The following is a 22286-nucleotide window of genomic DNA, read 5'->3' as shown; positions in this document are numbered from 1 at the left end:
CTCTGCTGGTTGGAGTCATACCAAGTGCAAAGGAAGATGGCTCTGGTTGTTGGAGGTCAATCGTCTTGAGATCCAGGGCATCACTGCAGGAGTTCCTCAGGGTAGTGTCCTAGGCCCAACCATCTTCGGCTGCTTCATCAATGACCTTCCTTCAATCATAAGGTCAGAGGTGGGATGTTCGCTGATGATCGCACAATGTTCAGCACCATTCACGACTCCTCAAATACTGAAGCTGTCAGTGTAGAAATGCAGCAAGACCTGGACAATATCCAGGCTTGGGCTGATAAGTGGCAAATAGCATTTGCGCCACACAAGTGCCAGGTAATGACCATCTCCAGCAAGAGAGAATCTAACCATCTCCCCTTGACATTCAATGGCATTACCATCGCTGAATCCGCCACTATCAACATCCCAGGGGCTACCATTGACCAGAAACTGAACTGGAGTAGCCATATAAATACCGTGGCTACAAGAGCAGGTCAGAGGCTAGGAATCCTGCGGCAAGTAACGCACCTCCTGACTCCCCAAAGCCTGTCCACCATCTACAAGGTGCAAGTCAGGAGTGTGATGGAATACTCTCCACTTGCCTGGATGGGTGTAGCTCCAACAACACTCAAGAAGCTCGACACCATCCAGGACAAAGCAGCCCACTTGATTGGCACCCCATCTACAAACATTCACTCCCTCCACCACCGACGCACAGTGGCAGCAGTGTATATCATCTACAAGATGCACTGCAGCAACGCACCAAGGTTCCTTCGACAGCACCCTCCAAACCCATGACCTCTACCACCTCGAAGGACAAGAGCAGCAGATGCATGGGAACACCAACGCCTGCAAGTTCCCATCCAAGTCACACACCATCCTAACTTGGAACTATATCGCCATTCCTTCACTGTCGCTGGGTCAAAATCCTGGACCTCCCTTCCTAACAGCACTGTGGGTGTACCTACCTCACATGGAATGCAGTGGTTCAAGAAGGCAGCTCACCACCACCTTCTCAAGGGCAATTAGGGATAGGCAATAAATACTGGCCTAGCCAGTGAGGCCCACATCCCATGAATGAATAAAAAAAAAACATCCAACAGCTGCAGGGAACCAACAGCAAGAGCAAAATAAAAGCATCTTTAGTTTTAACAATGCTAAGTCGCATAGCCGAGCACTCCCTGACTAAGTATCCTCATCAGATGTCCTTTTTATAGCCCTGCTGTGGCACTGGTGGGCCTGCATGAGATTTGAGTCAACGAAACACCCTGTTGTACTTGTTCATTTTTATCTCATTTACGCACAAGAGTTTCATAAAAGCTAACGTTTCCCTCCATTGTTACCACAGCAGCCTGTTCTATAATCTTTACAATAACGTGGGTAATCTTCCTTTAACCTTGAGTTGTGCAGTTCATATGCATTTAATGCCTTTTGTGTCACCTGTCTAAATGCTAATCTATCGTTCTTCAGCTAATTATTTGGTTAATGCCACAATATTCAGTATATACTGAAATCCAGTTACAGCAAATGTCATGGAGGTATTTAGAGTAAACAGTTTTTTGCCATTTTTATGTGCGTATCGTTGATCAGAATTTCCATTCTAGCATCTCAAATCTTCCTGTTTCGTCACTGTAGTTCTGCTAAAAAAAAAGCATCTTTCTAAATAAGTCAGTTTACTTCTGTTGTTTAAGTTTATTTAAATTCCATGAATGGATGTGAGAAAGTTGACACATGAGTGTCAATGGCCCTCCCCAGCATGAGTCAGGCATTGTGCTTTTTTGTGAACATCCAGCCATGGCCTGGGTGAGTTCTGGGTGTGACTACCAACTGGCACCAAATGAGGGATGGAATTTGTGCATTGCTGCAGGCTTTACTGTTCGAGCCAGCAGGTTGCTCTGAGGAACACCAGTTAGCTGGACCCCTGCCCCACACTGCAGCACCTAAATTAGGGAGAGAATGTTTTCCTGAATTACCAGGAGGTCAGTGACTGCCCCCTTTTATGATCCTCCAATCTGAAAGCAACCCATAACCTTCAATAGTTGATTTGTTTGGCGAGTTTTGGAGCAGTGTCCACTAAGCAGAATCCCTAGAAAATGTCATGGGAGACGTGAATCACATGCAGTGCTCCTGCCTCTTTCAGATGGGAGCCTTCCTTCCACACCAGGAACGCCATGGAAATGTTTGTCAAGCATAAACAGGGTGGCCAATTGGCATTACAGTTCTGCACTCCTATTTCCTCCACTTAATATCGTGGGAACTGTCACATATAGGTTGTTCAGCAGTGGAAAATGCTTGAGTTCTTTCCACATTGGATTTGGCTGTCAGACCAGATATAAACTTTCACAAAGTGTTTATTTTCCTACTTTCTTATGAAGATACTTTATAGTTTCAGCTTAGCTCTACTTGTTGGTAGCATTCTTACCTCTGAACCAGAAGGTCCTGGGTTTGAGCCCCACTATGGGCTTAAGCACATCATCCAGACCCTGTGATTGGCTGGCAGCTCTTGAAGCCGGGACCACTGTCTTTAAAGGGACAGAGATCCCGGCACAAGACACTTAGGCAGCAAAACAATGGAGGTTCGCTCTGGAAGGGGGGATGGGGGTGCCCAAAAAGGCTTAGGCGGGGTTCTGCCCGCCTTTTCATCCCGGCGCCGGGAGCTCTGCTTCCTCCACAAAATCCAGCCCAATGAATTAAAATCCCACCAAGGCAATTTGTTAATTTGAATTTCATTCAATGAAATAAAATCTGGAAATGAAAAGCTAGTATCAGTAAAAGTGACCATAGAATATCAGACTGTTGTAAAAACCCAACTGGTTCTCTAATCTTCTTTAAGAAAGGAAATTGCACTCCCTCACATACAGCCAGATAATGTTGCCACAGTATATGTGGTAATTGCATGTTAATTGAGCTGCTATTATTCTTCGCACAGTAAATTTCCCAATTAATATTGAAGTAGGAGGGCAATGGGCAGTATATTGGTTTAGACCTTTGGGACATGGATTTTAATTGAACCTCAACTGGAATGAAAACTTCTCTGTATGCTGCATTTAAGTGGCTTGTGTGAAGGGGCTGGATAGCATCACAATTCCCAACCAGCATGGCTCACAGTATTACAGCACTAAATTGGCAATGCCATTTGGAAACTGCTGGTGTGGGAAACAGAGGAGTGAGAGCTATTCTCGTGGAATTGTTGAGGGCAGAGTACATTCAGATTTATTGTTCATTTTATGTTGTTGCACAAAAGCCTGTTGACAATGAGTGTCCTAAATGCAAAGTGTTCTATTCCCCAGCAGCAGCATTCCACACACTGATGAGCACAAACTTTCTGAAGGGATCAGTTTTTGTATAATGGGAATGTTAGGCATTGCCAGTTGAATTGTATGCCTTCAAAAGAATAACACAAGGATCAAGTATGCTCATGCTGACATTACTATAGCAATGAATGATATCATTGGTAACTTTGATTATGGGTGGAACAGCTTAGGTATTTAGTGCCTCACTAAAATCAAATCCATCTTCTTTCAGGTGAGCTCCTGGGTGACGTGGTTGATCCTGACTGCCAGCTCCATGGAGGAGAAGAGGGAAGTGTTCTCTTACTTGGTTCATGTGGCCAAATGTTGCTGGAACATGGGTAATTACAATGCAGTGATGGAATTCCTGGCAGGCCTCAGGTATTGTTGATTCATTCCTCCACTGAATAGGATCAAAGTTAAGATCAGAATGCATTTTTCCATATTATATACAAGCCACTTTGATCATGAATTGGGTTTTGGCACTTGCTCAAGCATTGCTTTAGATAAGTTAGGTCAAACCAGCTCCAGTTGTTTGACAGGAGTTTGAAAGAAGAATTTAGAAGAGTTAATAGATGGCTCCATAGTTTTGTATTAAAAGGACCAGTTTTGTTGATAGTGGATTTCACAGCCAAACAATTTTACTACCATTATTTTCAACCCAACTATTACATATTTTGTAAAAAGGGACTTTTTCTGCATTTCCGTTGTGCAGTTCCTACATTCTAAGTCCAGTAACTTTCCTCTTGTTTTAGGAATCATATTACCAACATCATGGCTTTTGTGTGGTTGTGTTCTCTTTGGAGGAACAAATGTGAAGAGCCAAGGCTCATAGTGCAGGACACCACTAAGATTGAAAATATAAGGGATAATTGGGGTAGGACATGGCGTCTGTTCTTCAGACAGAAAGCATATCAAGTTTGCAGTTGGATGGCCCTTGCCCAATCTGCATAGGGCCTCTTTTTTAGGTGGTAAGCCCCTTGAATATTTAAATGAGGACCTAATGCCAGCTGATTGACTGGCATGTTGATGAGGCCAAAAGCCTGAGATCCAATTTTATTTGAACCTTGAACTTCTTGTTTCAGACACACACTAGTCACATAGCCCCAAAACTGGACTCAAAAACGGGCTCGAATGAATTTTTATCATGATGGCAGTTAAATTGGTCTTTGGCAGTAGAGTAAAGCAGGTGATAACAAATCACCAGCCAATTGTCTTCAATGGAAAAGAAGTCTGGCATGGGTAAATTCAGCTGGTGATCCACAATAGTGCAAAACTTGCAACAGCCAAAGACCAAATTCATCCCAATTAGTTAATCAGCCACGGTGACTGGAGTGTCACAGTTCTGTCTTTGATAATTATAGTGACAAGGAAAAAGTGATCTTTTTACACGAATACCTGTTTATACCACCCAGTTTAAATACAGGCCCATCCCTGCCTTAGTCTAAGTAGAGGCCCATCCCTATCCTAGTCTAATTACAGGCCCAACCAATCCCTAATCCGGTACAATTGCGTGCAATATCATGACATTCTTGTGAATAATGTTCTACTGGGAACAATGTAAATGAGCTTGTCAGAGGACTTGTATAATTTTCTCTTTCTCTTAGATTGAACCAAACTTGATCATGTACAAGAGCAAAATCTCCACAGATGTTGCCAGACCTGCTGAGTATTTCCAGCATTTTCTGATCGCGTACAAGTTTGTTTATTAAATGTAGAGTTGAACTCATCGACGTAGTGTGAATTATTACTTTCTACTTCCAGCAATAACTTTCCAGAGGAAGAAATGTTCTGACCTTTATGCTCACCAACATTTTGGGGCATGCCGTCAATGGAAGTTGCTTTTAATATTAGTTGATACAGTTTGGTTGTTTTTCTATTTCAGGTCGAGGAAGGTTTTGAAGATGTGGCAATTTATGGACCAGTCTGATATTGAAACAATGAGAAGCCTGAAAGATGCTATGGCACAGCACGAATCGTCATCTGAATACCGGAAAGTGGTAAACCGTGCTCTGAACATCCCTGGTTGCAAAGTGGTTCCCTTCTGCGGAGTGTTCCTGAAGGAGCTGTGTGATGTCCTGGATGGTGCAGCCACTTTGATGAAATTTCAGTCTCGCTGCGATTCTCAGGATGACACCATCGAGGTAAGCATTCTATGCACTGATAATGAAAACAAATGGTGCATGAAGATCAATTTACTCCATGTAACTGCAAAGTTTTTCCTGACAGGTTCTGGAAGCAATTTAAATTTATAGAGTAAGGAATTCCTCACAGATTTTCTGATGCATGATACTTATTTCATTTTCCTACCCAAAGCAACCAACAGTGACGATAAATTTGAATTGAAAATGATGAATTTCGAATTTAATAATGAATTAAATATAAAAAGGAATGTGCTTTTTGTTCTATTGTTTAATTTATGCTACTTTTGCATGCAAAATGCTATTGACAAAATCAGCATTTCTCATTTTGTTTAATGGGTGAGGAATATTCATGCATATTCACTTCCTGGAACAATTGGAACTTCTTGGAAAACACAGCCACCTAATTATTTACTGAGGACATTTGTGCGTTAGCAGATATAATGGGCTGGATTTTCCTGATCTCAGTGGCACCCTGACATCACAACCATTTCCAGATCTCGATCCCACTGGAGGTTAGCGTGTGCCAAACTTCGGCATTTTGCAGGAGGCGACCAATTAATGGGTCCAATGACGAATGGTGGGCACGAGCAGGAGGCAGGAGTTAGAACTAGCAGGTGCCCGTCTGGATTCAAAGTGCAAGCAGCCAGAGGGAATCAGCCCTAAGGGAACAGTCTACCAGAGCAGTAACATGGCAGTCTCTTGTGGTAGGATGGCCCCAAGATTCACCAATGCTTCCCTGGAGGCCATGGCAGAGGCAGTCCGAGCCTGGCAGAACATTTTGTTTCTGGAGGCTGCCAGGCAAACAAAGGAGGTATAGCTGGCGGTCGCCAGAAAGGTACGCAGCCACAGTGTGGTTAGCAGGACGGGTCCAGTGGAGGAAGCGCTTCAACATCCTTATGCATTCTGGCATGGTGAGTATGAAGCAAAGGCAAGCTGTTAGCCGTGAGTATCTTACAGAGAAAGAACACCCCTGAGCAGACAGTGATTAGATACACCGAGGAGATTATCACCCATTGCCAACCCTCACCCAAGGAAAGGGAGCAAAGTGATGTAAGCTTAGGAGGATGGTAATGTAATCCACGGGCAAATGCAATGACAGGAGCGTCACTTCTGATAGAGGATCAGGATGGGAAAATGGGAAGGTAGCTGATTTCTCCATCCTCACATTGCAGGAGAAGTGAGGACACAACACCTGTGAGCAGGTGGAGAGGCCAACCTGGCAATCTTGATGCTAATGGAGGAAGAGGCTGTTGACATTGCAAGGGTGGCTGAAGTGCAGGCACTTAGCAATGGCCAGATTGGTGTGTGGCAGAGAGAGAATGAAAGTTTATTGAATGCTCCGTAGAAGAGCTTTGAAGCAGCCTCAACTCTATGAAGTCATTTCCAGTCGATGCCACTTGATGCGCTGACAGATGCCAGCTGAAGTGCCAGCTGAGACGAAGGAGGCCGAGTAAATAATGTTTTCTCTCTTACACAGGGCTATTGCTGGAGGATCAGCAGCAGCTGACTGTGGAGGCCATGGCTGCCTCTGAGAATGACTTGCACTCTGAGAAAGCAACATCACAGGAGTCATGTACACCCTCCACCAATGCAAATACATGCACCTTGGTGGGGCCTTAGGCGACTTTAGAATGAGTGGCACAAGGTGAGCATCACAGCACATGTGAGCGGTAGCAGGTGATGGAGGCAGTGGCTGCTTTGGGAAATTTCCATCGGAGGATAGAGGGCAGCTGCAGCCATGCTCACCCAGATGGAGATGCAGAGCCTCGGGGCCATGTACAGAGCAGGTGCTAGTGGAGCAGCAACGGGAGGTGTGTGGACATCTGGCAGAGTTTCCTGAGGCAGTATGGGTACTTGAGATGAAAATAGAGGAGTCCATGAGCACCTGAGAGCCATAATGTATCGGACATATGAGATGCATGAGCTCCTCCACTGAAAGAGTGGCCACCCTCATGGCGCATCATATGCAGCAGTCCACCAAATGGATGCAGGAGCAGTGGACTGGCATGAACAGATTGTATGATGCATTCTGTAGCATTGACGGGTCCATTGCATTGATGGCACTGCATTGATGCATGCACGCTCATTCAGGTGTTCTCATGCACCAGGTAGAGGCAGATGTGCAGATAGGCCATGAAATGGCTGAGCCAGGAAGGGATGATATCGAAGATGTCACCATCTAGAGGACCACAACTTCTGAAGCCGCCCCCTCCGCCTCTCTGACTGAGACACATGATAGGGCTTATGCACCCATGACTGAGGCTGTCCCTGCACAAATGCAGCTGGTGCAGCCTGTTGCTGTGTCATCATGTGCACAGGGAGCCCGAGGAAGGGTGCCACGAGCAGCTCAGCAGCTGGGACACTGATCTCGAGCAGGGTACCTCCACATCTGCTCCAGCCACAGGGTGAGCACCTTGTGGAAGTTCTCACAAGAGGGCAGAGTAGCGACGTCAACATGACATGGGGTTCACCTGGGTGCACATTATGAAGCTTTTGTTAAATTTATGCACTTTAATTTGAGTAAAATGATTGTGTTCGAAAAGTTACATATGTCATGTGAATTGTTGTGGGAGGTAACAACATCGTCAATAGGTCCTGCCTGTGTGTGGGGTCTGAGAGTGCCATGTGGCCACGTGCTCTGGCAGAAGACTCGCTGCATCTTGAGTGCTAAACACCATGAGTAGTGGATCTGGCCTTGTACTCTGGAGAGGGGCCGCTATGTATAAACTGGTAGTCGGATTAGACTCTTCCATTAGAGGATCGGCCGTGCTCAGAAGAAGCGTTCCTGGATCAGGGTGTCCCAGGCTTCCCTGCCTTCATGTTCAATGTGTCTTCGCATGAGTCCAATCTCTGGGTTGTCTTGACACGTCTCCAGTTGATCCTCCTGAAGATCCTCATCCTCCAATAAGGAGGCACGGTTTTCCCCATGGACCTCCTCCAGCTCCACTCGTTTCTGGATGGCCATGTTGTGCAGAGCGTAGCAGACCAGAACAATGCAGGAGGGGGTGTACTGGAGGGTGCTCCCCCCCCAATCGGTCAAGGGCACCAGAACCGCATCTTCAGGAGACCAGTGGCCTGCTCAGTGGTGGCCTTTGTGCTGAGATGGTAGTGGTTATATCTGTCCTGTGCCTTAGTTGTGTGGTTTTACACCGGGGCCAGCAGCCATCTCTTTACTGTCTGCCAAGAGCTATCCACAAAGGCTGTGTGGTAGAATGAACAGCTGCCGCACCTGCGACTGCCTCAGAATTAATGAATCATGACAGCTGCCAGGAAACCTTGCACAAACCTGAAAGAAACACTAACAATGGTCACACACTGAATATTTATTGAGTGGATACCCTTGCGGTTGATGAATGCTCTGGGCTGAGAAGACAGAACTGTGATGGCAACATGTGTGAAGTCAATCACAGCCTGCACCTGAGAGAATCCTGCCATTGAGGCAAACCCCACAGCCCTCTGTGCCTGATTTGCCACATCTGTGTTGAAGCTGATGAAGTCAAATGCCCCCACAAAAAGTGCATTTGTCACCTGAGATTTGCAGCTGTGGTTTCGATTGTGAGATCTCACATAGGTTAGCTGGTGACCCCTGTAAAGAGTTTGAAGCTAGGAATTTCAAAGTCACTATCAGCTTGACAGCTACTGGCATAGGGTGAGCCTTGAGGCATTAGATTGTCGTCCAGGAGTGTGCACAGCTCAGCCACCACCTGTCTAGATAGCCTTCTCCGCAGTGAGGAACTTCAACCTGAGAAGGAAGGGGAGGCGGCTGAAACCAACGACCCAGCACCTACCCATCGCCTGGAAACCCCTCCTCCACAGACAGAATCAATGGAGGAGGAGGCAGCAGATGGACAAACAGGTCAGTGGCAAGTGGTCCAGAGGAAAACCACAAAGAAAAAACATCCCAAAGCCACCACCCAAACCAGTGGCAAGAGGAGGCTCTCTTCTGAATCAGACTGCAACAACTCCTCTTCACTGGACGGGGAAATGCTGGAACGACAGCCCCTTCAAAAGAGGCGGCAGAACTCCGAGATGGATGATAAGGCATCCCAGCCCCCGGGCACTGGAAGCTGTGATGGGCCCGGCGTGCCCCAACCCCAATGCCCCACACATAACGACACGGCCAACGCATCTCAGCTCCGGGACACCGGGAGCAAAGACACGTCTGGCGCACCTGAGCTCCGGGAGACCGGGAGCTGTGATGTTTTCGAGGAGGAACAGATGGAAGCAGCTGAGGACAACCCAATCCTCTCTGCCTACAAGACCCCCCCGATGTCACCCGAGCGGCACAAACCCTGCATGAAAAATCAGGAGGGGTTTCTGAGCCCAACCAACGTGACACTGCTTGCGCACACGATGGGTATGCAGGAACATCCCGAAGGACTGGGACTAGCGAGGACAAATGGTATGGGAAGCAACAACTAATCTTTAGTAAAAAATGGGTGTAAGAATTGCTTCCATTAATGTGCGTAGCATTAAATCTACTACGCGATGTGTTTCAACCTTGGATTACCTTGCCAAGGTCAAAGCTGACCTACTGTTTCTGCAGGAGTGTGGAATACCACACCTCAGCACCTACAGGCAGTGGTCGCGATGGTGGTCCCACGGGCCATCGATCTGGTCGGGGGGTAATGACTGCCGTTCCTCCGGCCTGGGTATTCTGCTGCGGGGAGGTAACTTCACCATCTCCGAAGTTAAGGAGGTGGTGGGCGGCCGCCTCCTCGCAGCAGACGTGATGTACAACAACGCTCCGCTCCGGTTGATCAACGTGTACGCCCCGGTACAACGCAGCGAGCGGCTGACCGTCTTCCAGCAGCTCCCACTGCTGCTGGCGACGTCCAGGCCGGTCATCCTAGGCGGTGACTTCAACTGCATCATCGATGCGGCTGGACGATCCGGCAGTGACGACAGCAAACTGGACGCTACGTCCAGACTCCTAATGGAAACAGTTAAAGATGCCAAACTGCACGACGGCTTCAGCAAACCTGCAGACGGAGCGCAGCGCAGATACACATGGTCAAGATCGGACGGGTCTGCCCGTTCCAGGATTGACTTCCTGTTTGTGTCCCGTGCTGTCACAGTCGGATCCACCGACGTCAAGCCGGTGTTCTTCTCCGACCACTGCCTCTTACTGGCCGACTGTCACTTACAGGACGACCAGCGGGTTGGCAGAGGGACGTGGAAGCTCAATGCGACACTGCTGACCCCAGAGAACGTTGAGGAACTCAAAAGGGATTACAAAGGTTGGAGGACCGTGAAACCCCTCTTTGAGTCTCCAGTTCACTGGTGGGAAGCGATTAAGGAGAACATCAAGAGGTTCTTCATCCACAAAGGTGTTCAGAAGGCCAGAGAGAGACAGAGGGAACTGTCCCGACTCCAGAAAATTATGCAAAATCTACTCCGGTTGCAGTCAATGGGGGTCGAGGTCAAGGAGGACCTCCAAGAGGTGAAGAGCCAGCAGGCCTCGCTCTTTGCCAAGGAGGCCTCCAAGATCATCTTCCGGTCCAGAGTCCGCTCCATCGAGCAGGATGAGACGTGCTCGCGTTACTTCTTCCAAAAGGTACACAGAGAGAGCTCTGTTATCAGCAGCCTGAAGGAAGAAGATGGCTCGGTAACGTCTTCGCAGTCCGACATACTAAGGATCAGCAAATCCTTTTATGCTGGGCTGTATGACGCGAAGCCCACAGACAGCAGAGCCTCCCAGTCCTTCCTGTCATCTATCACAGAGGTCTTAGATGACAGCAGGAGGGAGAGACTGGACAAGCCGCTAACTCTGGACGAGCTGACAAAGGCCGTCGAGTCTTTCGAGACGAGTAAAACTCCCGGGAGCGACGGCTTACCGGTCGAGTTGTACTCTGCCTTGTGGGACTGGGTCGGCCCGGACCTGCTGGAAGTATACGAGAGTATGCTCCTGGCCGGCAGCATGTCAGAATCCATGAGAAAAGGCATCATCACCCTCATTTACAAGCAGAAGGGGGAGAGGGCAGAAATCAGAAATTGGCGGCCCATCTCACTGCTTAATGTTGACTACAAGATTCTGTCCAAAGTCATAGCCAGTCAAGTCAAGTCTGCTCTGGAGTTGGTGATTCACCCCGATCAGACCTGTACTGTACCCGGCAGGAAGATCTCTGATAGTCTCGCGCTACTCAGGGATACGATCGCCTACGTACGGGACAGGAGGGTGGACACCTGCCTCATCAGCCTGGACCAGGAGAAGGCTTTTGACAGGATATCGCACACCTACATGATGGGCGTGCTTTCCAAAATGGGGTTTGGGGAGGGAATCTGCAATTGGATCCAACTGCTCTACACAAACATCAGTAGCGCAGTCTCAATCAACGGGTGGGAATCGGAAAGTTTCCCGATCAAATCTGGAGTCAGACAGGGCTGTCCTCTGTCCCCGGTCTTGTTTGTTTGCTGTATTGAACCCTTTGCTGAGTCTATTAGGAAGGATGCGAGCATAAGAGGGGTGACAATCCCAGGCAGCGGAGGCACTCAGGTCAAAACCTCCCTGTACATGGATGACGTCGCCGTCTTCTGCTCGGATCCGCTGTCTGTGCGCAGACTGATGAGCATCTGCGACCAGTTCGAACTGGCCTCGGGAGCCAAAGTGAACCACGGCAAGAGCGAGGCCATGTTCTTTGGGAACTGGGCTGACCGATCCTTTGTCCCCTTCACCGTCAGGTCAGATTACCTGAAGGTGCTGGGGATATGGTTCGGAAGGGCCGGGGCGTGCACCAAAACATGGGAGGAGCGAGTAGCCAAGGTACGACAAAAGTTGGGCATGTGGGGGCAGCGATCTCTCTCCATTGTGGGTAAGAACCTGGTCATCGGGTGCGAGGCGCTCACGTTGTTGCTCTACGTGGCGCAGGTCTGGCCCATACCCCACTCCTGCGCCGTGGCAGTCACCCGAGCCATTTTCCGCTTCGTCTGGGGATCTAAAATGGACCGGGTCCGGAGGGACACGATGTTCAAATCTCTGGACATGGGCGGGAAAAATGTACCCAACGTGGCCCTCATCCTGATGACCACCTTCGTGTGCGGCTGCATCAAGCTATGTGTAGATCCCCAGTACGCAAACTCCAAGTGTCACTACGTGCTGAGGTTCTATCTGTCCTCGGTGTTGCGAAGGATGGGCCTGGTCACATTGCCGCGGAACGCACCATGCAGTTGGGCGGCGCCGTACCACCTATCCTTCGTGGAGCAGTTTCTGCGGGAAAACACCTTTGACCACCGGTCCATCAGGCAGTGGTCTGCACGGAATGTCCTCAAGGCCCTACGGGAAAAGGAAATGGTGGATCCTGTCGGATGGTTCCCCGAGCAGACCGTCGAAGTCATTTGGCGGAATGCCTCATCACCAGAACTTTCAAACAAGCACCAAGACGTAGCTTGGCTGGTGGTGAGAAGGGCCTTCCCCGTCAGATCCTTCATGCACACCCGAAGTCTCGCCCCCTCCGCACAGTGCCCCCGCGTTGGCTGTGGTGGGGAAGAGACAGTCGCCCACCTCCTCCTGGAATGTGCCTTTGCAAAGCAGGTGTGGAAAGAGATGCAGTGGTTTTTGTCAAGGTTCATCCCAAGCAGCTCTGTAACACAGGAGTCTGTGCTCTACGGGCTGTTCCCAGGGACGCACACCGAGACAAACATCAACTGCTGCTGGAGGACTATCAATTCGGTGAAAGACGCCCTTTGGTCTGCCCGAAACTTGCTGGTCTTCCAGCGCAAAGAGTTGTCCACCACCGAATGTTGCAGACTGGCACATTCCAAGGTCCAGGACTACGTGCTGAGGGACGCACTAAAGCTTGGGGCAGCCGCAGCAAAGGCTCAACGGGGAAAGACCACAGTGTAAGGTTCCCCCACCAAGCTGGACTGAGGGGCTGGATCCATGGGAAACCCCTCGAACTGTATCGTTAATATTCTCAATTGCTGTAAATGTAAAACTGTAATTGACATGACAATTGTGAAACGGAAGGGTTGGGAAGAAACTCATGACAGTATTGAAGGAAACTGATCTCCCTTGCAATGTTTGTATTTTTTGGTGCTGTTTGGAAACTGTTTGGCAATGTAATTTTTACAGATTTTTATGAATAAAGTATATTTTGAAAAAAAAAAGGTGAAGGCGTTGGCGGCACTGCTACTATGACATGCTCAGGAAGATGATCCTCTGGTAGTAACTCGATTTTGTAGGTATCGCCTTTTTTTTATTCATTCATGGGATGTGGACGGCGCTGGCCAAGCCAGCATTTATTGCCCATCCCTAATTGCCCTTGAGAAGGTGGTGGTGAGCTGCCTTCTTGAACCGCTGCAGTCCATGGGAGGTAGGTATACCCACAGTGCTGTTAGGAAGGAAGTTCCAGGATTTTGACCCAGCGACAGTGAAGGAACGGCGATATAGTTCCAAGTTAGGATGGTGTGTGACTTGGAGGGGAACTTGCAGGTGGTGGTGTTCCCATGCATTTGCTGCCCTTGTCCTAGTTGGTAGAGGTCGTGGGTTTGGAAGGTGCTGTCTAAGGAGCCTTGTTGCGTTGCTGCCCCCTCTGCCCCCCTCCTCCCCATCGACCAGCACCTCTGCATCCATGGGCACCACGTGACTGCCTTTGTTGCTGGGGCCGCTGCCCCTCCCAGTGCTCCAGCCCACCTCTGAATCGTGACCTCCATTATCAGAGACGCTGTCAAGCACTAGGACCTCAACTGCCAATCTTCCCTTGAACCTTTATGAAAGAGACCTTCCCCAAGACTTTCCTTCTCTGTCACCAATCCCATTCGTACAGCTCTGCTTCAAAAATGGCAGGTTAGTGGAAGTGCACAAACTTCTGCTGAATGATTACTCTTTTTTATACATAATTTTAAGTGGTTTCCGCTTCAGTCACGTGCTTCCCGCTGTGCAGCCGCCTCATCTGCTTGGATGAGGTGCTGACGCAGAGTGGGTTTGTGCCCTCTTGCAAAATATCAATTCCTTATTTAAGTACCTCTCAACTGCCTCCTGAACAATTATAATTGCCTGCCCATCGTTACTGGGCAGGTGACCATCCTCCCCAAGAAGCTGCCTCCGGAAAGATTGCATGGAGGTGGCTATAGATCTAGCAACCTGCATGTCACGCTGCAGCATGAATTTGCTGGCCTGCTCATCCCTTAGCCTGCCTCCACCACCTTCTGAAAATCCAACCCAAGGTTTTCTGGAAGGACAGGTAAAGGAGATATTATTGTGGTGATAGATTTATTTTTGGTAACCATATCATTTTGCTCCTTACATTTGGTAATAAACAGGATGGCTGACCTGTTAAGTCGGTATAAGATTGATAATTTGAAACTTTCTTCTCAAGTTTTGTATAGGTAATAGGATTCCACTGAACTTACATTTTACATAGCGAAGCATGGAATGTAAAGAGATTAACTATTTACAGACAGCAGCTACTTTGGCTGCCCTAAACATATGGAGTTGTGTCACAAGGCTTGGGCTTTAATCTGCACTGATGGAGAGTTGGCTAACCGAAGTTGTTTTTTATCTGGCGATGTCACTTCCAGATTTACTTTGTTCTTGTCGTCTGGGTTATCAGCAAAGACACTCACTAAGGAATGTTCCCAGTTTGTTGCAGACTACAATGGCCAGGACCATTTTTTGCAGCGGATTGGAAAAGACGGACTGAACAATACAGACAAAGAGTCTACAGTAAACAACATTCTTCAGACTATTCGAAGCTGTAACAGAAGCCTGGAGTGCGAGGAAGGCGAAGAAGGTACCAGTGATAGTTGCACTTCACGGAAGAACTCATTCAAAGACAGAAGCAAATATCAGTAAGTACTGGAACAGTTTCCCAATGACATAATTTTATCCATTGCAATGGATAAAGTGGAGAAAATTCACTGAGACAACTATATCAAACAATTCCCTTACATAACAGACAACATTTTGATGTAATGCATCATGCTACTTATAGTACTGGTGTCTCATTTGTTCACTAGATTTTCATTGGCTGTTCGACCTCACAAAGTTCTGCAAAGATTATCTGGCTGAGCCATGGCACCTTTCCACCATTCTCTCCCTCTGCCATCAGTCCTGGCAGCTTTATTGCCATGCCCTTTGGTATTCTCCCTGCTCATGTAGCCTTATACAGCTAGGACAAATCTTCCTGAGTTAGGGTTGGGGAACTTGGTCTTTGGTTTGGGCTTAGGGAAATGTTACTGGTTAGGGTCAATGCTATTTATAAAGTTATGGTAAATTGATTTCAGGGGGCAACTTCATTTCATTGAAGTCATGTATTTGTTTTGAGGGGGGGGGGTCTCTATCTTTTACTACTTCCATAAATTTTTTGACACCTAGGAAGTTGTAACCATCTTTTATTTTTGCCATCCTGATTATTTGGGTAACCAGAAATAATATCACCTCTACATTGGTCTTGTTCCATTTCAGTGGCTGCTGCAGCCCTTTGCTTTGCTGTGGTACAGCAAGAAACATCAAGCCCTCCCTAATTTCCACTGAGTGACCTTCCAGTGGTCGGCAGCATGATTATTTGATTAAGTAAACTCTGGAAGTTTTTCAAATAGGCTATCCAATGTGTGGGGGACTGTATCTGTCGTTCAACCTCTTTCTGTGCTAGTGCAAGGCAATGGGAAAGTTAGTAGCACATTGTATGTTTCAGCTTAAGTTAACCTTTTAATGCCTAAACCAGCACACCGTATCACAGTTTGTTTTGTCGATCAATTGACAAAGACATTTAAGTCACTCACTAAGTCAGAAGTTAGTTTGGCCCAACAATATGATCACATTATTGAAGGCCATCTTTCATGTTTGTCAGGGCAGATGAATGGGACCTGTTTTAACTGAATGGTACCTTTTTTTATTCGTTCGGGGGTGTGGGCATTGCTGACTATGTTAGCATTTATTTCCCATCCCTAATTGCCCTTGAGAAGGTGGTGGTGGTGAGCTGCTTTCTTGAATCGCTGCAGTCCTTGCGGTGTTGCTACACCAACAGTGCTGTTAGGAAGGGAGTTCCAGGATTTTGACCTTTGTCAGTGCAGCACACTCTCAGTAATGCACTGAAGTGTCAGCCTAGATTTTGTGCACAAGGGTCTGGTGTGGGACTTGAACCCACAACCTTCAGAGATGACAGCTATTTAATCTTGCACTGGGGCAACTATGTTAGACATGTACAAACCCCTTAGTTTGAGCCAACAATATTCCCCAGATCACCAATGTTACAACTTTTTTTTTATATATATTTACACACAGTTGGATTTTCCCAACTGGCATTATTATCATGCTAGCAGTAACCTGCTTAAAATGAAAGGATTACTTAAGGTTTAGAATAACATAGTTACCACTGGTGTTAGAATAACTGGGTCACTGCAAGTATTAAACTAATGTAAATCCAAGCTTGCCGGCATCCTTCCTTTTTTAAAAATTGGACATTTTGGTCATTTTTTGGGGAGAAGAGGGGTTAATGGGTGAATAAATTTTAGCTTTGGATTATTGAACCCAAAATGCCTCAAGTTTTGACACATCATTGAAGGTCATCCATTCCAACAAAGTCTTGCACAAGATGGTTGAGTCAAGTTTGTATATAACTGGGGCATTTTTAACTTCTCAAATCCCAAGCTAATATCCTGGCTCTGCAAGATATTTGTATTGGGTTTCCTGAGAGAAATAACAGCATTTCTCTTCAGTGCGTAGATACAGAACTGCAATTGTGACTCAGTGGGTAGCATTTGTGCCTGTGAATCAGAAGGTGTGGGTTCAAATGCCACTGCTGAGCCTGGAGTCCATAACTTAGGCCAAAAGGAGTGCAGTGGACAAAATGTTAAACCGAAGCCCTGACTGCCTTCTCGGGTGTACATAAAAGATCCTGTGGCACTGTTTTGAAGTAGAGTTCTCCTCAGTGGCCTGGCCAATATTTATCCCTCAACCAACATTAAAAGCTGATGATCTGATCATTACCTCGTTGCTGTTTGTCGCAAATTGGCTGCTGTGTTTCCTACATTACAACAGTAACTGCACCTCAAAAGTGCTTCATTGGCTGCAAACCACTTTGGGATGTCCCAAGGTCATGAAAGGCACTGTATAAATTCAAGTCTGTGTTCCTTTACAGGGGAAGGGAGAAGATTTAAAAATATCAGACTGTCACCAGGGATTTATTCAATAAGACAGAAATTAATTTGGCCCAACAATATGATCACAAATAAATGCTTTGAAAGTGAAGGCATTAGACTGCAACTATCAACCTATTCTATACAAGCATTATTTCATGTCGCACAATACTTTTGGCCAAATGATTGGGAATCATGTGCAACTGAACATAAATTGAATCCAGGCATCCAACAATGAGACCAATGCAAAGCATACTTGTCCAAATGTTTGAAAGGTTTTCTTTAATTCTGAAACTTTTTGGTCTATTTGGGTTATTTGGCATTTAACAGCCCTTCACCTTGTACTTATGTTCCTTCATTGGCTATCTAACCAACTCTTCTTTCATCATGATCAGAGTCATTTTCTCTTTCTATACCTTATCTTCTCCCATACTTTTATTTCTGAAGCACAACAACTAGAGTGAAGAAAACTTCAGAATCAAATCGAGTTTTGTAAGTTGAACTTCTGCCTTTCTGCATCATCTGCAAACAAAAAAACAAACTAACAGATTGTGTGAAGTAATCTTTTCAGGCTTGATTAATCGTCTGCCATGACATTGGAATTTGTGGTGTTTCGTTATCCAGGGCTTGCTGGAATCAAACTGGATCCCTGATTTTAACCACCTGCGCCCAATGAGAATGGGGCAGTCGGGGGTTTAAAATAGCAGCGGACTATTTATCTCCCTATTCACATCGCACTCCTGACTGCCATCATTTTAATTCCTGGATTTCAGGTGGCAGGAAGCTGTCACTGAGGTTCCTTGGGAATGTTCCCCAAAACTATGGTAATTTGTGATGGGGGAGCATAATGCTTTCTGGTCAGGGGAAGGGGAAAATCCAGGGCCAGGAAAGCCCAGGGTTTTGTTTCCTCCCTCCACTGACCATGATGCCCCCCACAAGACTCTCTCATCGCCACTCACTTCAGTGCTGGGAACCATTCCCGGGAGATCCAGCAGCAACATCCTGCATCCTGCCTTCCGAAATTCTGCTCCCGCTTGCTGCCAAGCTAGTGATTGTCACCAGGTTCGAGCAGGAGCCTCACCTACAACATTGAAGTGAAGCCCGGGAGTTAAAATCTTTCCAGCTCACACATGGCACCCAGGACACGAGCTCCCTGGCTTCCCCGACCCCTGTTGCATATTGCACATCACACTCGCGCCCCTAGTTAAAACCAAGGCATTCGTGATGGGATTTCAACTACATTCATTTTTGTGGCTTCTTTCTACTTTAGTTTTAGATATTCTGTTGGATCAAGAATTACTACAAAATACAAGTTAGAGACACAGTAGAGACAGAATTCCTAAATAGAAGACAGGCCAGGTTTGAAGTTAGGTAGGACCAAAACTAGCAGTGGTAAAAAATTACTGAATGTACTAGCAATAATGATGCTTTAACATGCTTCAAGCAGATGGCAAATCAGTGTAAATGTTGATCCAGGTGCGGAGTGCCCAATTGTCATTAGAAATGGCTGAATACCAGCAGAGAGCATTCTGATTGACCCATAAAGCAAGATATACACTGGGGCCTGCAGTGTTGGACAAGGTCATACCATTTTATGGGATAATCTTCACAAAGTTCTCCTGGCCTCCTGTTGGTAGCAGATGGGCAGAAACCATGAGAGATGACAGAAAGGGCTATTTAGGTCATTTCACCAGATGTTCTGCCAATCGTCTGCCAGAGAACCCGAATAGAAATTCCAGGCATACATCTTTGGTGATGGTAACTTTAGGGCACTAGTACAGTTACTAATTAAAAGAAAAGTAATGTTCAAAAGTATACCAGATCTGGACCCCTAAAAGAAGGCCCACAATCACTATTCCAGAGGCTGGTACCCTTCATTCTCCTGAACATTTTGACTACTGATCCCATCACTGGCAACTCTAAGGCTGGGAATGCAGGAACCCTGGTGTTGAAAGTTCCCACCTCCAGTCCACACCTCTTACACAAATATCCTTGTTTGAGGTGGGAGGAAGCTGAGCAGGAACTTCCAATGTTAGGCTTGGACCTAGCATGTCCAGGTCCTGGTCCAATTTCAGACCCTACTGGTGCATTTCTGTCAGAGCTATAACAGGAGTGTGCAGGAAAGACCAATGATTTTTGAACTATGTGTGTAAAACCTGGTCCAAAATTGAAACTTGAATTAAATGTTGTTTCATATCATTGTTTTTAGATTAAGAACTTCCAGTTTCAGTATATTGTCAGGTGGATTCAACAGCCTTAAGGTTCTGCTCAATCCTGAAGGTGACATTTAATACAAAGGTGCTGGTTGCTGTAGGTCATTTTGAGAGGATAGTGACATTCAATGTGGCTTTCTGTCATCTTTCACACTTTTGAGACAATAACTCCTTAAGTAACAAAACAAGCAGACTGGTCTTAAGTTAAAACTTAGCACTGCTTCAGAATACTATTGCATTTTTATATTGCATCCATATATAAACTAAATATGAAACTAGAAGTGCTTTTTAATCAATAATAACCCTATTTGGCCTCTGTTCCCTATAAAAAAACAACTTTCTGTGCTGTGCGTTTGCATCCTGTAAGCAAGGAATGGAGTGGTGCTCATACTGAAAGTCTGCAGCTCTTTGGCCCACTCCCAGCCGCAGGAGCTGGTGAGAGCCTTGATCAAAGGTAGCAAAGGGAACAAAAGGAAAAAAGATCAGTGTGCAGCTCTTAGTTCTCTTCTCCTTAATTGTGCAGGTTCATTGTTGGAGATCTGTCAGACTCAGAAAGCGATTCCATTGAACAGTCCAATGAGTGGGATCAGAGTGGGGCGGAGGACCAACAAAAGGCATTCTGTCATGAGACGGAACTTATTCCTTGGTATGTGCTGTCGATCAGAGCTGATGTCCATCAGTTTCTTCTACAAGGGGCCACTGTCATACATTATGACCAGGAGGCTCACCTTTCGGCACGCTGTTTTCTCAAACTGCAACCTGACAACTGTACTCTAACCTGGTCAAAACCACCTACAGCCAGCCCAGCCAATGCCAAGGTAAAAAGTATGGTATTGGGTAATAGCATGGACCTTTGTAGCAGCAAATTTCAGCTGTACGGGCACATAGCACTAAATGGACTTGTGGAAGGTTTCTTGGACATGTCTGCGGTGAAAGCTGTCTATATGGGACATACAGGAATTGATCTGAATACTGTATGCATTCAAAACAAGCTGTGTCATATGACTCTGGAAGACAATTGCGTGACGCTACTATATGGGGTCCATACAACTGATAACCGATTGTTGCACTTTGTGGCTCCTAAGTACACTGCTAAGATGGTACATGATGGATTGCAGGAGCTAATGTCGGCTGTGAGAAAAATGAAGAGGTTTCCTGACCAGAGACTGCAGTGGTTGAGGAAGCAGTACGTCAGCTTATATCAGGTACATGGACAACAATCGCGTGTGTCTATTCTTTCTAAACAATGTCAAAGTAGACTTAGAAAGTATTGTTGGTGACTGCAGTGGACAAACGCTTAGCATATTCATATAATGCTGGCTTTCGTCTAAAATAAAAACAGAAAGTGCTGGAAATACTCAGCAGGTCTGGCAGCATCTGTGGAGAGAGAAGCAGAGTTAACATTTCGGGTCTGTGACTTTTTGCATTCAGACATGAAAATTCCTAGACCTTAACGTTAGGAGTCCAAAATATCTGCCTTTACTGAAAAGTTTTCACATTTATTTATTGTGATGTCCTAGCATCAAATGTGCAAAAAGAAGTAAAAGGAAATTCTAATCACCAAACAAAAATGTTAAGCTTAAATGTATTCATGTTCAATCTTTCACTGAGGCAGAGATTGGTGTTACAGACTATTCATGTTGATAGATATTAGAAGGTAAAGAAGTTCTTCGGAACGGTGTAACATCTGACTCTTCATAATTTCCTTTACCTTCCTTTAATTTGACCTTCAGAAGCCTTTGTATTATGACGTGAAGAGACAAAGTACTGATTTAAAAAAAGTGGATTTCACCATATATAATGGTAATTCTGACACTCAGTATTGGGCTTTCAACCGATTACAAATTAACGTCAGTGGGTAAAAAGATTACAGATGTGAATGAGTAATTAACTAAGAGGAGAGAATAAAGGAGTAGACAGCTGGGTTAAAATAAGGGGAGCTATTGAGTGGGGTGGCTGAGAGACCTATTTTGGTACTTCTCCTGTTTTTGATATATGTAAATGCCCATGACTGATAATAAGTAGTTAAATTCACAGATGACCAAAAAAAAGGGAAGACCAATGAACTTAGAGGAAGTAGCCAAGATATTACAAAGACAGTGCAACGAACTTTTCATCAGGGTTCATCAAAAGTAAATTATGTTGACTACAGTCAAAGGCAAGATACTACATATTGGAAGCAAAATAGAAGCCACATGTGCTCAATGGCTGGGTCAGAAGTTGCCAAGGGGGAAGTTGAAGGAGATTTAGGCGTGAAATCAGTTCAGTTCAAATCCTCATTAACTATAAAATAAAAGCAAAATACTGTGGATGCTGGAAATCTGAAATAAAGACAGTAAGTGCTGGAAATCGACAGCAGCTCTGGCAGCATCTGTGGAGAGAGAAACAGAGTCAACAGGTTCTGATGAAAGGTCACAGACCTGAAACATTAACTCTGTTTCTCTCTCCACGGATGCTGTCAGACCTGTGTATTCTAGCACTTTCTGTTTTTATTCCTCATAACTGAGGTGTTCTGGTCAGGCCACACTTGGAGTACCAGATACTATGCTATAACAATATCCAGGTCCTAGAGGTAG

The 22286-nt window shown here is 46.1% G+C and overlaps 1 protein-coding gene across 3 annotated transcripts in view; it reads left to right on the top strand.

Annotated features, from left to right (window-relative positions):
- LOC137380575 (1-phosphatidylinositol 4,5-bisphosphate phosphodiesterase epsilon-1-like) overlaps positions 1 to 22286 on the top strand; it is a 462270-nt gene that overhangs the window by 351528 nt on the left and 88456 nt on the right. For all 3 annotated transcript variants that reach the window (XM_068052607.1, XM_068052608.1, XM_068052609.1), the window contains exons 5-8: positions 3511 to 3656; positions 5161 to 5419; positions 15000 to 15208; positions 20234 to 20915. In XM_068052607.1, coding sequence (XP_067908708.1) covers positions 3511 to 3656; positions 5161 to 5419; positions 15000 to 15208; positions 20234 to 20915 — 1296 coding nt within the window. The remainder of the gene's footprint in view (positions 1 to 3510; positions 3657 to 5160; positions 5420 to 14999; positions 15209 to 20233; positions 20916 to 22286) is intronic.

Source organism: Heterodontus francisci, chromosome 20 (genome assembly GCF_036365525.1).
Source record: "Heterodontus francisci isolate sHetFra1 chromosome 20, sHetFra1.hap1, whole genome shotgun sequence".
In the NCBI taxonomy this organism is placed as follows: domain Eukaryota; kingdom Metazoa; phylum Chordata; class Chondrichthyes; order Heterodontiformes; family Heterodontidae; genus Heterodontus; species Heterodontus francisci.
Note: the sequence above shows the minus strand (reverse complement) of the source record. Positions and strands in the feature narration are given on the sequence as shown.